The 15,523-nt window shown below is 46.4% G+C and overlaps 1 protein-coding gene across 4 annotated transcripts in view; it reads right to left on the bottom strand.

Annotated features, from left to right (window-relative positions):
- The window catches only part of LOC120033896 (small G protein signaling modulator 3-like), a 35,598-nt gene that overhangs the window by 2,110 nt on the left and 17,965 nt on the right, over positions 1-15,523 (bottom strand). The window contains exons 3-20 of one of the 4 annotated variants that reach the window (XM_038980275.1): positions 15,177-15,262; positions 14,824-14,884; positions 7,306-7,505; positions 7,015-7,122; positions 6,558-6,701; positions 5,981-6,176; positions 5,492-5,637; positions 4,989-5,222; positions 4,739-4,921; positions 3,518-3,673; positions 3,128-3,182; positions 2,455-2,504; positions 2,159-2,311; positions 2,014-2,084; positions 1,858-1,906; positions 603-688; positions 392-514; positions 27-87 (exon numbers count right to left, since the gene is read on the bottom strand). In XM_038980275.1, the coding sequence (XP_038836203.1) occupies positions 27-87; positions 392-514; positions 603-688; positions 1,858-1,906; positions 2,014-2,084; positions 2,159-2,311; positions 2,455-2,504; positions 3,128-3,182; positions 3,518-3,673; positions 4,739-4,921; positions 4,989-5,222; positions 5,492-5,637; positions 5,981-6,176; positions 6,558-6,701; positions 7,015-7,122; positions 7,306-7,505; positions 14,824-14,884; positions 15,177-15,262 (2,162 nt within the window). Of the gene's footprint in view, positions 1-26; positions 88-391; positions 515-602; positions 689-1,857; positions 1,907-2,013; positions 2,085-2,158; positions 2,312-2,454; positions 2,505-3,127; positions 3,183-3,517; positions 3,674-4,738; positions 4,922-4,988; positions 5,253-5,491; positions 5,638-5,980; positions 6,177-6,557; positions 6,702-6,999; positions 7,123-7,305; positions 7,506-14,823; positions 14,885-15,176; positions 15,263-15,523 lie in introns of all 4 variants that reach the window. The other 3 variants (XM_038980273.1, XM_038980274.1, XM_038980272.1) reach the window with 3 other exon arrangements.

Below are 15,523 nucleotides of genomic sequence, written 5' to 3' on the forward strand. Positions count from 1 at the left end.
AGGGTGGGTGTGTTTTACACACATACCTCTTTCTTGGCAGGAAGTTCACAGTCCTGAGAGAGACTGAAGGCAAACTTTGAGAGAACCCTAAGGAAACATAACTTTTTTTAAACCACACCACCATCCTTTTCACACAGACCATTTTATATCCATTTCACTTCATCCTGGCCTCTAAGTCTTTCAAAAATAATCTAGCTGTTAATACACTTGAATCGCGTGATTTAACCTTGTAATATTCTGCTGGCACCGTCTTGTATGCGTCACTCTCTCATTCATTCTCACTTGTGATCTCATAGTTTCACTCAAATCTCTCGTTTGTTTTATTTCTCAATCATTCGCTCCAATCTCTCCCACTCTGTCTCTCTCGTGGACATCTGTCTCCATTTCTTACCTGAGCTCACACTTGATCTGGACCCATCCTGGGCTGCGTAGGAAGGACCAGGGCTGGTACCACTTCTCTACTGCAGGCATACTGGAACACAACACCTCCAACCACAGGTGTAACACCTGCTCACTGTGGGGTGAGAGAGATGTGGTTAGGGAGTGTTCACTGATAGGAGGGACAGCCAGGATCTCTGAGTGAGAGAATCTGTGTGACTCACTTGAGGCCCACGCAGAGGAGCGAGCGGAACTTGACGTCCATCTGAGCGTGTGCAGAGTCGTGGCTCATATTTACAGACTGCACCGCCTGAAAGAGACAGACGGAGGGCGCTGAAGCATCACTGAAACAAATGCTTATGAACATAACATTCACTGCAAAACTATCTGTAGCCTAAGGCCTAAGTTTCTAACAGTCAACCTTTACAGCCCATCGGTCCCTACCACTAGGGCACTTCCTCATTCCCCCTTTGAAAGCACCTGAAATGCAGATACTAAGTATTATCATTTTTTAAATTGTACTTTTTACCCCCTTTATCTTCCCAATTTCGTGATATCCAAATTGGTAGTTACAGTCTTGTCCGATCGCTGCAACTCCCGTACTCCAGAGAGTTGAAGGTCGAGAGCCATACGTACTCTGAAACACGACCCTGCCAAGCCACACTGCGTGTTGACACACTGCTCTCTTAACCCGGAAGCCAGCCGCACCAATGTGTCGGAGGGAAACACCGTACACCTGGCGACCGAAGTCAGCGTGCATACGCCTGGCCCGGGACGTCCCGGCCAGCCAAACCCCTCTAACCTGGACGACGCTGGGTCAATTGTGCAGAGCGTCATGGGTCTCCCAGAGGTTTGTCAGGGAATTATTGTATAGTCAGTCTAGCCCGGGATTGAACCCAGGTCTGTAGTGATGCCTCTAGCATTGCGATGGAGTGCCTTAGTCTGCTGCACCACTCAGGAGGCCCAGATACTGTAAATTCAATAGAGAACTAGGTCCCATATTAGTTTTTTCAGATTTTGGAGATGGAATGAGGAAGTCTTTAGTGGCAGGGTGTGAGGAAGTCTTTAGTGGCAGGGTGTGAGGAAGTCTTTAGTGGCAGGGTGTGAGGAAGTCTTTAGTGGCAGGGTGTGAGGAAGTCTTTAGTGGCAGGGTGTGAGGAAGTCTTTAGTGGCAGGGTGTGAGGAAGTCTTTAGTGGCAGGGTGTGAGGAAGTCTTTAGTGGCAGGGTGTGAGGAAGTCTTTAGTGGCAGGGTGTGAGGAAGTCTTTAGTGGCAAGGTGTGAGGAAGTCTTTAGTGGCAGGGTGTGAGGAAGTCTTTAGTGGCAGGGTGTGAGGAAGTCTTTAGTGGCAGGGTGTGAGGAAGTCTTTAGTGGCAGGGTGTGAGGAAGTCTTTAGTGGCAGGGTGTGAGGAAGTCTTTAGTGGCAGGGTGTGAGGAAGTAAACAGGCTTGTTATAGGATAACATTGACAAGAGGACTCACTCTGTAGAGCAGCTCCTCTGGTGTGAGAACCTTGCCATCCTCGTCTAATCTGGGGGGAGAGAGAGAGAGCTGATGGACTGCACCACACAACTAACACAAATGTGTAGGAATCATAGCTGTTCATATGGTACAGAGGTCTGTGTGTGTCTAAGTTACCTGTACGTCTTACACAGCACCAGTCTGGAGTAGACTGAGTTAAAGTCCCTCTCCACCTCTCTACTGGCTGCCTGAGGAGAAAACAGACCAACGAACAGTCAGGTACAGCACCGACAGACACTGAACCCAGCCCTCTGTCTCCTACCTCCTCTATGAAGAGCCAGGGGTGGCAGGCTCCTCCCAGTATGGAGGGTTTCTTCAAACCGTGTTGGAAGATGGCCTTCAGGGCAGGACACAACGTCCCTCTGACCAGGTCTGTCACCGCCTCAGTCACCGAGTCATCACCCGCCAGAGAGTACTGGGGACAGCAGACCAGTTATACATAGAATACTGACAACACAATACTGACAAACCCATAGACTGGATTGATCCACTAAAAGAGCACTGACAAATTTAAGTCTGTTTTTACTAGACTGACTACACAATAATTCACTGACAAACCTCTTTGCTCCGCTCATCGAGGATTTCTACGAACTTGGCTGGAAACCAACCTTGAGTAAGAGAGCAGATCATGAGATAGAAGGTTCCCCAGTGTTAGGAAAACATGGACTACGACATTCTACAGGACGTGGGGAGGGGAGATTGGGATAGAGATGGACATTCTACAGGACGTGTGGAGGGGAGATTGGGATTCTACAGGACGTGTGGAGGGGAGATTGGGATTCTACAGGACGTGTGGAGGGGAGATTGGGATTCTACAGGACGTGTGGAGGGGAGATTGGGATTCTACAGGACGTGTGGAGGGGAGATTGGGATTCTACAGGACGTGTGGAGGGGAGATTGGGATTCTACAGGACGTGTGGAGGGGAGATTGGGATTCTACAGGACGTGTGGAGGGGAGATTGGGATTCTACAGGACGTGTGGAGGGGAGATTGGGATTCTACAGGACGTGTGGAGGGGAGATTGGGATTCTACAGGACGTGTGGAGGGGAGATTGGGATGGACATTCTACAGGACGTGTGGAGGGGAGATTGGGACAGAGATGGACATTCTACAGGACGTGTGGAGGGGAGATTGGGATGGACATTCTACAGGACGTGTGGAGGGGAGATTGGGACAGAGATGGACATTCTACAGGACGTGTGGAGGGGAGATTGGGATGTTTTCATTCACCTCTCAGCCCGTTGAGCTCTCCCACCCAACAGTGCTCATCTTTCTGGGAAAAAATCTGAGAGAGAAAGAGAAAAACAGAGGGATGAGATGGAGGAGTGAGTTAGTCACTTTTGTAAAACGTTTTTTACACGTATGTTTTCACATTCATTTCACACGCTGTGTTTGCGAAAACAAAGTCAGTGTGCTGTTAACAGTATAGCTTTCCCACTGTCCCTGTACCATACACCGGGCTCTAACTAGTGAAACTCTGCTCACAAATACACGTGACCAACTTCCTTGACAACGTACCAACGGATTGTGCTATACAAATACATGGCAACATTTAAAGCAGGCTGTGGAGTGAAATTACAGCACTTAACGCCATTACATGTATGTGTTCTGTCCACTCACTGTGATGATGTCGTTCTTCCTGAAGCCCAGTTCGTCGTCGTCATGGCGCTCAAAGTCCAACAGGGCTTTGGCCCGTCTCCGTCGGTTACGAGACACAACCAGGAAGTTCTCGTGGTCTCTCTGGTGGCTCTCCATGGAGTAGTCTGGAGTCAGGTCCTGAGAGGAGGAGGGACAGAGAGAAAGATGAAGAGAAGGCGAGAGGGGGAGGGACATAGATTCATCTAATCAAATTAGCTCAGAATGTGCTAGTGACTTGTGCATCAAACATGTCAATCAGAATGACTCCACTATTTCCTAACTGTGTTGCAGTGTGAAGCACCATTGATTCAGTGATTTGATTTAATGACCGAGTGTTGGGTAAAATGACTCACAGTGCTGCTGTGTCAGGGGAAGAATTCAATTATATGACTCATGCCACGATTACACCAGGCACTACCTAAAGCCATCTACTGGAGATCAGTCATGGGAAAGGGGGATAACCTAGTCAGTTGTACTACAATGCATTCAACTGAAATGTGTCTTCGGCATTTAACCCAACCGCTCTGAATCAGAGAGGGGCAGAGGGCTGCCTTAAATTGACATCCATGTCTTCGGCACCCAGCGTGGGGGAGGACAAGAGATACATACATTCAGCGACTTAACAGCCAGCGACAGAGCTCAGAGACCAGAAAGTCACAGATTTCTGCAAATAAGCAGCAAGACGACCACAAGATAACCAATTGAAGGAGGGAGGGACTCCCTAGCTAGCTTTGTCACCGTACCAGATAGACTAAGGTGACATTGTGCATGGTGTTTAGGGAGAGCTCAGCTACTTCTTACTACAAGGCAGCTTCTCTCTTAAACGCGGAGGTCAGTGAAACTGAGTCGATTCAGTGAGTTGATTCAGTAGTGAGACTCACAGTGCTGGTGTGTTGGGGGTCCAGACAATTATATGATTCTGTAATCTGATTCGTTAGTGAGACTCACAGTCCTGGTGTGTTGGGGGTCCAGACAGCTATATGATTCAATGAGTTGATTCAGTAGTGAGACTCACAGTGCTGGTGTGTTGGGGGTCCAGACAGCTATATGATTCAGTGAGTTGACTCACAGTGCTGGTGTGTCGGGGGTCCAGACAGTTATATGATTCAGTGAGTTGATTCAGTAGTGAGACTCACAGTGCTGGTGTGTTAGGGGTCCAGACAGCTATATGATTCAGTGAGTTGATTCAGTAGTGAGACTCACAGTGCTGGTGTGTCGGGGGTCCAGACAGTGGAAGTGTTCAGCGGTGCGGGTGATGGTCTCTCGGAGCGCTGCTACCAGCTCTGTCTGCTTGATGTTCTTAGACTTGAGAGCCTCCGCCTCGTCCTCACCCCACAACAGAGAGCTCAGAGTGGACTTCCTACGTACCGACTGTCTCCTCACAACCTATAGACACACTCTGGTTAGACATGCCATCACACACACACACACACACTTCTATCAGACCACTCACTTTATTGAGGTTGGTGTTGAGTGTGTGGGAGTTGTTGGTGTTGAGCTGGGCCTGCTCATTGAGGATGTAGGCCAGGTGTTTGTTCCTCTGGGCCTCCAGCGTGTCCTGGGACAGCGCCCCCGCCAGCCTCATGGCCTCCCCCAGTACTGCAGCACCGTCACCCAGCTGGCTGGGCAAATCAGACAGTGTGTTGAAGATGGACGCAGAGTTCTCAGAGGACACCAGCTCCTCCTCCTGTAGGGGAGAGAGGAGAAGGTCAACCTCCTGTAGGGGGGAGAGGAGAGGGTTAAATAGGGGAATGACCAAACCCAAATCCCCAAGACACTTGTAGGCCTCTAGATCTGAAAGGGTTAGATATATGTAAGAAAAGGTTATTACCATATGATTTTCTATACCAATCCAATCCTTTCTGATCTACACAGGTCTAGGGAGTAGGGGTTGGTTTAAAATCAAACCAGCAACCAGCCAGCCAATCAAGAGTCAAAGAGAAACAACTATCCCACCTTGATCTTGAGCATGCCCAGTGTGACCTGGAAGAGGACCACAGAGCCCTGGTAGAACAGTAGGTCCCAGATCCTCAGCAGGATGCGGATGTCCACCACACTGGCAAACGATGTCAGGAACCAGTGCAGCGTGATCAGAGACAACTCTGGGGGAGGGGAGGAGACGAAGGGAAGGGTTAGGACACACAGGCAGGTTGGTCTCCTACACTACACCTGGCATTCTTAGCAATGTTTGTGGCCTCTAAACACCAGACTTTAAAAGCCTTGTTATTGTAGCTCCCCTAGATCCCTATTCACATTTTTACATTTTAGTCATTTAGCAGACACTTTTATACAGAGTGACTTACACTAGTGCATTCAATCTTAAGTTAGCTGGGTGAGACAACCACATTTCAGAGTCACAGTTCTTTTTCCCTCAAAGTGGTTACCAGCAAAGTAGGAAAAGACAAGTGAGAGTGTTAAAGTGTAAAGAACCCCCGTCTCTCTCACCGATGTCGTGCTCCTGCAGAAGCCTGTCCAGGCTTGGTAGGTACTGGACAACGAGCTGTCTGAGGACCCTCTGGTCTGTCTGGACCCCCAGCAGGGTGGAGGAGAAGTAGGAGGGTGGCAGCAGGTCCTCGATCAGGGCACACATCATCCACAGCACGTCCTCCTCCTCCAGGAACAGCAGCAGACATGACACCACCTGGGGATGGGGAGAGGGAGGAGAAAAGAAACAGAATAGATCTTTATTGTCCCCGTTGGGCAATTCAGTTGCAGTGAAAATACAGAGTCTGGGCAGATACAAACATATACAAATTACAGTAGAGGCATTACAAACTCCCTAGATTAAAGAGTTAATCAAGAACACAAGATCAAAGTACTATTTAAAATGTGCAGAAAGGGAAGGAGGAGAGAGAGTGAGAAGTTCTTAACCTTTTCTGAAAGGGACCCGGATCATATGCCAGGTCTTTGCCAGCCAGAGGAAAGTTTATTAACCTGGATGGTAATACGCCAGGTCCTGCCAGCCAGAGCAAAGTGTATAGACCGTAACAACACAATAGAGTACAGTGAAGGTCCTACTTACCATGCCTGTGCCCTGGCAGTAGCCGATGTCTGGATAGAGCCATGCCAGGCCCCGCAGTACCCGCCTCAGCCTGGGAACACCCACACTCTGCAGGCTGCAGAAACACGCGTTGGAGGGCATGGTCCGCAATAGGTCCTTCTCTATCTGAGAGAGGAGGAAGAGATGGACGGAGGGAGATGAGAGGGGGTGGAGAGAGAGGGGGGAAATATTGTTTTTCAACCAATGTGTTGTAAGAGTTTACAGATTTATTAGCATCTATAAATGAATAATCAAACCATTAATAAATCCCCTTGTAAATCACTTATATTTTACATATATTTTTTTAAACAGGTTAACAATGTTTGATCCTCCATCACAGATTTTCATCAAGGGAGAGACAAACATCTTTACATCATCAGTACCATTCCACCCCTCCACCTGGAGTCATCTGGATGTACAGTACCTCAGCATCCAGTACCTGTTTGGCAGCAGTGGTCTCGTCGTTGGTGCTGTTCTTAACGATCTCTTTGTAGGAGATCTCTGTAGTCCTCTTCTTCTGCAGAGCTCCAGACAGACGCATCCACAACTATCACGACCAGAGAGGGGGGGGGCAGTGAGACAACAGACATCTCTGAATCAGGTTACATACCGTAGTAGGAGTTGGCCCTTTGACCACTTCACCTCCCCTTACTAGTCTGTGGTCTCATTCTGTCTTGTCCCTTTGTTAAAACCTCTACTGCTGTGTTTTCCCCCCTCTAGGCCCCCTTACCTGAGGTCTCATGCTGTGTGGTATCCCCCCCAGCACCAGGGAGCGGAGGCGTTCAGAGCGGGGCAGGACGGGGGAGATGAGGTCCCAGGTCAGGTCTCCTACGGTGTGGTTGTGGGTGAACTCCAGGTGGGCCTGCCAGCGCAGCCTCTGCTGGGGGTCCTCTCTCTGGGTCTCTGGCCTCAGTTCTGGCTCTACACCATCTGGAGGGGGAGGGGGGATGGTATTCAACTTCAGTTATCTTTGAACAGTGTTATACCTCTGCATTCCTGTTACTTTGGCACTCAGTCTGCTTCCCGTTTTAACGGTTTCTCCTCCACCAAAGGTCTGCTTCCCCTGTTTTAATGGTTTCTCCTCCTCCACCAAGGTCTGCTTCCCCTGTTTTAACGGTTTCTCCTCCTCCATCAAGGTCTGCTTCCCCTGTTTTAACGGTTTCTCCTCCTCCACCAAGGTCTGCTTCCCCTGTTTTAACGGTTTCTCCTCCACCACCAAGGTCTGCTTCCCCTGTTTTAACGGTTTCTCCTCCACCAAGGTCTGCTTCCCCTGTTTTAACGGTTTCTCCTCCTCCACCAAGGTCTGCTTCCCCTGTTTTAATGGTTTCTCCTCCTCCACCAAGGTCTGCTTCCCCTGTTTTAACGGTTTCTCCTCCTCCATCAAGGTCTGCTTCCCCTGTTTTAACGGTTTCTCCTCCACCACCAAGGTCTGCTTCCCCTGTTTTAACGGTTTCTCCTCCACCACCAAGGTCTGCTTCCCCTGTTTTAACGGTTTCTCCTCCACCACCAAGGTCTGCTTCCCCTGTTTTAACGGTTTCTCCTCCTCCACCAAGGTCTGCTTCCCCTGTTTTAACGGTTTCTCCTCCTCCACCAAGGTCTGCTTCCCCTGTTTTAACAGTTTCTCCTCCTCCAAGGTCTGCTTCCCCTGTTTTAACGGTTTCTCCTCCTCCACCAAGGTCTGCTTCCCCTGTTTTAACGGTTTCTCCTCCTCCACCAAGGTCTGCTTCCCCTGTTTTAACGGTTTCTCCTCCTCCACCAAGGTCTGCTTCCCCTGTTTTAACGGTTTCTCCTCCTCCACCAAGGTCTGCTTCCCCTGTTTTAACGGTTTCTCCTCCTCCACCAAGGTCTGCTTCCCCTGTTTTAACGGTTTCTCCTCCTCCACCAAGGTCTGCTTCCCCTGTTTTAACGGTTTCTCCTCCTCCATCAAGGTCTGCTTCCCCTGTTAACGGTTTCTCCTCCTCCACCAAGGTCTGCTTCCCCTGTTTTAACGGTTTCTCCTCCATCAAGGTCTGCTTCCCCTGTTTTAACGGTTTCTCCTCCTCCATCAAGGTCTGCTTCCCCTGTTTTAACGGTTTCTCCTCCTCCACCAAGGTCTGCTTCCCCTGTTTTAACGGTTTCTCCTCCACCAAGGTCTGCTTCCCCTGTTTTAACGGTTTCTCCTCCTCCACCAAGGTCTGCTTCCACTGTTCTCCCCTGTTTTAATGAATTCTAAACCTCCACCAAAAAGGTCAAACATCTACACATTGGTTAACCCATTAGACATGGGCCCAACAACAGCCCCAGTGTTCAGCGGTGTCTCAGTTCCTTTACAGTGGACTACATCTACAGTATCAGCAACAGGTCAATAGGATTTCAGCAAGCAGTGCAGGTCACATTTTGTTACCTTTATTTAACTAGGCAAGTCAGTTAAGAACAAATTCTTATTTACAATGACTGCCTTTCCCCCGGCCAAACCCTAACCCGGACGACACTGGTCCAATTGTGTGCCATCCTATGGGACTCCCAATCACGACCGGTTGTGATACAGCCTGGAATCGAACCAGGATCTGTAGTGACGCCTCCAGCACCGAGATGCAGTGCCTTAGACCGCTGCACCACTCGGGAGCCCCCAATTCAATGCCTGTGAATTGATCACAGGCATTGAATTGATCGGTCACACGTTGCATACAGCTATGGCTGAAAAAAAATCTAATAGACGATGGCCAGAGCTTACCCATGATGTTGCGTAACGATTTTATTCAATAAGTCAGTTTTAGTCAATGTATGGAATTGTTGGGAAATGACAAATCCGAAGTGCCCACTTTGTGAAAATGTGTGTGAATGTGGTGTCTTTTCCTATGATATATGACATGCACATTATTTTCAGCCTACGTTACATTTCAGGGCTGGGTTTTATTTGAGTGTTACCACCAACCAGCATGGCATAGTTTATTCATCAGAAACAGGTGGGTATTATTCATTTTCATGACTGAGATGAGCCAAACAGCCTTGTGTCCACTTGTCAACCTGAGCCATGGAGCAAATTAAAATGGGGTGTGGAAACTTGTTTGTTTTTTTACCAGAAATGCATTATCATCCATTGGATAATATATTTTTAATAAAGACTAAATAAAATAAAAAAAATTATCTATAATTGCGTGATATGATAATATTTTGCAAACCCGCAGCCGTATGGTTTTGACCACTAAAGTTTCTTCGACACGTTCCACTGCTTTGATTGGTGTAACGTTAGCTAGAAACCACACCTGTCTATCAAGATAATGAAAAGCACCCGTGAAAGAACATTCAAGGAACTTAGTCACGACTTGGCTTTGTTATACCGCAGCCGAAGCCTGCCAGTAGCCTACCTCCCAAAGGTTGCACTGTGTCCATTACAATGTAGAAAAACACATCAGCTTTCTTTCAATAGTAATCCATATTACCAGAGCGTCATATTTTTTCTAACAATTTCAATGGTGGATTCGTGGACGCAATTTAGGAAAGATGCCACAACAACAGAGATAAAAATAGGTGGCGAAGTCAAAGATAGGCCAGTGGTTTCCATCTGTGGAGTAGTTGTCCCTGAATCAATGCTTATGACTTGCCATGACCCAGATTAAATTAGTGTTGAACAACAAGGAAAATCTCCACTGTGTTTTGATCCAGGGAAAAGAGAGAGGGCTGAGCGCAACCCACCACGGTAGTCAACTCTTAATCTACTGAATGACTGCTAACATATTGATGGGTGAGTCTAGACCGATATCATTTAAAACAACCAAATCAGGTTAAAATTGATGCATGCAATGAGTGATACGTATCTGTGATGTAGAAGGTTAGTCCTTTGTTTGCTTTATTAAAAGGTTAGAGTCCTTTGTTAAAGGTTTGAGGCCTCTGTTTTTGTTAAAGCACCATCAGTTAAATAAGCAACAATTGATTAAGGGTGTGAAACCTTGTTTTTGCATAGAAGAGAGTTGCTAGTTGAGTAGCAATTGTTACACGTGTGGTTAATGTAAGCCTTGTGAGCATTCAACAAGCTTTTGAAGTGAACACAAGTTTTATGGGTAACCAGGCCCTACAGAAACAATGTGTTCTATAGATATGTTTGAATCCTCAAGTGGTTATACAGACACACACATTTTGGGGTTAAATAAATATATAAACATATATTATACAACTTTTGAAGTTAATGTAATGTCATTGTTAAGTGAGAAAACCACTGGAGAAGGGGGGAGAACACAGTTGGTGGAATTGGTGGCTTTGACAGAAGCATGCAAACAGGCTGAAGGAAAAACAGCTAATATCTACACAGACTCACGGTACAGACTGAATGCTCTCCACTTACCTGGACAAGTTCAATTTTGAAAATGAAAGCACAGAGAAATCATAGACAGACAAGTAAAATATGTGTGGGGAATAACTCCCGAGGGGGGACATGACGTAGTACCAGGACAGTGTGTGATGGTAATAAAATATATAACAGAGACATTAGGACCAAAATGGGAAGGTCCTTATCAAGTTTAGCTCATAACGAGGTCAGCAGTGAAAGTCACGATTGATATATGTCACTCATTACAAGGTTGTCCATTTTGATGACAAAGCGGTGCCTGGAGAATAAAGAACTGGTTGATTAGCAAATTGGGGGCCAGTCTCAGGTGAAGCAGCACAGTAAGATGATCAGAACCTGATAAGCTTCTATGTTGTACACCGCAGTCATCATATTAGGGATATCTAGGTGAAATGTCCAACATTTTCCTGAAAATCAGGACATGCTTACTTAGGGAAATCTATGTGAAATATACATTTATCTTGAAACCAGGACATGTTACTTTCACTTTTTTGTTTCCTTCATTACAGGTTATGAGAATCTACCGTCTGAAGCAATATCTCTTGACCCAAGGCCTGTACCTGAAGTGATCCAAGATCACCAGTGAAGTGTTAGAAGTCCTTATCAACCAGTGGAATGAAAGTAGAATTTCTCACTACCGTCAGAACCTCATATTTAATAGTTAACTATGTGGGACTGATACCAGTGTGGAAGAGCTGGTCACTTTTAAAGGACTTGGTGAATGATTACCTTGACAATAGGACGATTGAATATTGTCTTGCAGACTATTTATTTTGTGAGTTTCCTCCTAATACAGGATGTGGTAGGAATCGTAAGGGACATCATCATTACACCTGTTAATACTTATTTATTTTCTATAACATTGTTAGAAATCTATTTCTTATTGTAACAGCAAGTAAAATATGCCCTTTGCGCTTTATAGAAATGCAAGGTGTTTAATGTAAATCATTTTATGCTTACTTCTGTTTTTTTATACTGTGTATTTTTTTATGTTTTCTAAAAATACATTTGAAGTATATGTATTTTTAAAATGGTCTAGGGGGGAGTGTAAGAATATTTTAAGATAATACACAACGCAGAGGACTAAAAGTCAAGAGGACTAAAGGTTAAGAGGGAATTAACGATCAATGGAAATAGTGTTTTTTCTGTAATATGGAATTAATGATCAACGGGTCAGAAACACGGGGGGAATTTGTCTAGGCTTTGAGCCTGAAACAGGATACTTATTTGGCCATAGGAATTCTAATTGGTCAACCACAGGCTAGGGTTGGGTTATAAAACTACATCCTGTCCCTTTGTTCTGTGGAAAGAATCACTGAGGACAGGTATGCCTGGTATGGCAACTGCTCGGCCTCCGACCACAAGGCACTACAGAGGGTAGTGCGAACCTCCCAGTGCATCTGGGCGGTTCACTGGGGCCAAGCTTCCTGCCATCCAGGACCTCTATACCAGGCGGTGTCAGAGGAAGGCCCTAAAAATTGTCAAAGACTCCAGCCACCCTAGTCAGACTGCTCTCTCTGCTACCACACGGCAAACGGTACCGGAGTGCCAAGTCTAGGTCCAAGAGGCTTCTAAACAGCTTCTACCCCCAAGCAATAAGACTCCTGAACAACTAATCAAATGGCTACCCAGACTGACTGCATTGCTCCTCTTTTACACCGCTACTACTCTGTTGTTACCATCTATGCATAGTGACTTTAATAACTCTACCTACATGTACATATTACCTCAACTAACCGGTGCCCACGCACATTGACTCTGTACCGGTACCCCCCTGTATATAGTCTCACTATTGTTATTTTACTGCTGCTCTTTAATTACTTGCTACTTTTATTTCTTATTCTTATCCATATTTTTTTTAAACTGCATTGTTGGTTAGGGCTCGTAAGTAAGCATTTCACTGTAAGGTCTACACCTGTTGTATTCGGCGCGTGTGACTAATAAAATTTGATTTGAATGAAAATCTACCTCTCAGCATAACATCTATGATTTGTCCTCTTTGAATAAACCTATTTTCCTCCCCCTGAATTGCTTTGGGGTCTGTGTTATTGAAGAGTAACAGACTGCTAACACAGCCATAGACCCAGCAGGCTAACCTTTTGAATACGGTGTAGATAAAAAAGAAAACCAGCAACAACAGATAACATTAGCTAGCTAGATAAACGTTAGAAAGACAGCCAGCAAGCTAGATAAGGTTAGCATGCTAGCTAGCTACACTGACAGCTGTCAGTGCCCTATTTGTTGATGTTTATCAACTCCACATGTAAATTCCCACGCCTAATTCGTGAGTAATTAAACTCAGGACCCTGTCTTTCAAAGATAATTCGGAAAAATCTAAATAACTTCACAGATCTTTATTGTAAAGGGTTTAAACACTGTTTCCCATGCTTTTTCAATGAACCATAAACAATTAATGAACATGCACCTGCGGAACGGTCATTAAGACACTAACAGCTTACAGACAGTAGGCAATTAAGGTCACAGTTATGAAAACTTAGGACACTAAAGAGGCCTTTCTAATGACTCTGAAAAACACCAAAAGAAAGATGCCCAGGGTCCCTGCTCATCTGAGTGAACATGCCCTAGGCATGCTGCAAGGAGGAATGAGGACTGCAGATGTGGCCAGGGCAATAAATTGCAATGTCCGTACTGTGAGACGCCTAAGACAGAGCTACACGGACAGCTGATCGTCCTCGCAGTGGCAGACCACGTGTAACAACACCTGCACAGGATCGGTGCATCCGAACATCACACCTGCGGGACAGGTACAGGATGGCAACAACTGCCCAAGTTACACCAGGAACGCACAATCCCTCCATCAGTGCTCAGACTGTCTGCAATAGGCTGAGAGAGGCTGGACTGAGGGCTTGTAGGCCTGTTGTAAGGTAGGTCCTCACCAGACATCACCGGCAACAACGTCGCCTATGGGCACAAACCCACTGTCGCTGGACCAGATAGTGCTCTTCACTGACGAGCCGCAGTTTTGTCTCACCAGGGGTGATGGCCGGATTCGTGTTAATCGTCGAATGAATGAGCATTACACCGAGGCCTGTACTCTGGAGCGGGATCGATTTGGAGGTGGAGGGTCCGTCATGGTCTGCGGCGGTGTGTCAGAGCATCATCGGACTGAGCTTGTTGTCTTGCAGACATCCTCCTCCCTCATGTGGTACCCTTCCTGCAGGCTCATCCTGACATGACCTTCCACCTTACTGCTCGTTCTGTGCGTGATTTCCTGCAAGCCAGGAATATCAGTGTTCTGCCATGGCCAGCGAAGAGCCCGGATCTCAATCCCATTGAGCACGTCTGGGACCTGTTGGATCAGAGGGTGAGGGCTAGGGCCATTCCCCCCAGAAATGTCCAGGAACTTGCAGGTGCCTTGGTGGAAAAGTGGGGTAACATCTCACAGCAAGAACTGGCAAATCTGGTCCAGTCCATGAGGAGGAGATGCACTGCAGTACTTAATGCAGCTGGTGGCCACGCTTGATACTGACTTTTACTTTTGATTTTGACCCCCCCCCCCTTTGTTCAGTAACACATTATTCAATTTCTGTTAGTCACATGTCTGTGGAACTTGTTCAGTTTATGTCTCAGTTGTTGAATCTTGTTACGTTCATACAAATATTTACACATGTTAAGTTTGCTGAAATTAAACACCGTTGACAGTGAGAGGATGTTTCTTTTTTAGCTGAGTTTTTAAGTAGCCTTCGTTATTCTTTGGAGGTGGAACCGAAATGTGCATGTCCTCTCTAGGACAGGAAATTACATTGAAATAATGGCGGCAACTTCCTCAGGGTGGCTCCTTTAACAGATATTCTCTGATGTTATTTTCTCCTCAGGTCTAATATTAGCTTAGCGAGAAATGCATGAGTGAAATACAGGATAAATAAAAACAACTAAGTGGGTAACTAATATGAGTGTTCTTACCGTCACTGTCCAGCCTGAAGCCAAACTCATCATACTGCAGTTCTGCCTCTGTTGGGTCCTTCTGTAAACAGAGACAATAAGAGCATACAACGAGTTCCATGACATATTATATTAAAGCACAAGATAAATCACAGCAAACACTAACGGTTAAGCAGTACCTTTATAGGTCAATGTGTGCAAACAAGACGCTACAAGAATGAATGGCAAAAAATATGAATATGGGCAGGTGTGGTAAAAATGTTCACATACAATAAATCCAGAAATAGCCTAGACAACCACAGTACTAAGCTAGAGGGTCCCTCTCCTCAGTGTTAATCTAGCAATACCAAGATATCGGTTCTGTCAGGTCTTACCTGATAGTACTTGGCCAGGATGTCCTGGGGCCACATACTGGAGGTCAGGGCTGAGAAGGGGCCCCCAGGGGCCGGAGTGTAACCACCTGGAACACAGAGGGGGGAAGGAATGAGAGAAGAGGGAGATAGAAGAGGTAAATGAGGTACTGTGAGGAGAAACTGATGGAGAGTCAAATAAATGTGAGGGACATAAAGAAAATAGAAGGACAAGAGGAAACATGAAGGGAAAAGGGCGAGGTGGGATGACAGAGGACCGAATGAGAATAGACTGACGGGGATAATCAAACCCTGACAGAAGTTTGAGAGAAAGACGGAATGGAAAATGAGAGGGGGGAGGGGGGTCAGAG

Source organism: Salvelinus namaycush, chromosome 41 (assembly GCF_016432855.1).
Source record: "Salvelinus namaycush isolate Seneca chromosome 41, SaNama_1.0, whole genome shotgun sequence".
Lineage (NCBI taxonomy): Eukaryota > Metazoa > Chordata > Actinopteri > Salmoniformes > Salmonidae > Salvelinus > Salvelinus namaycush.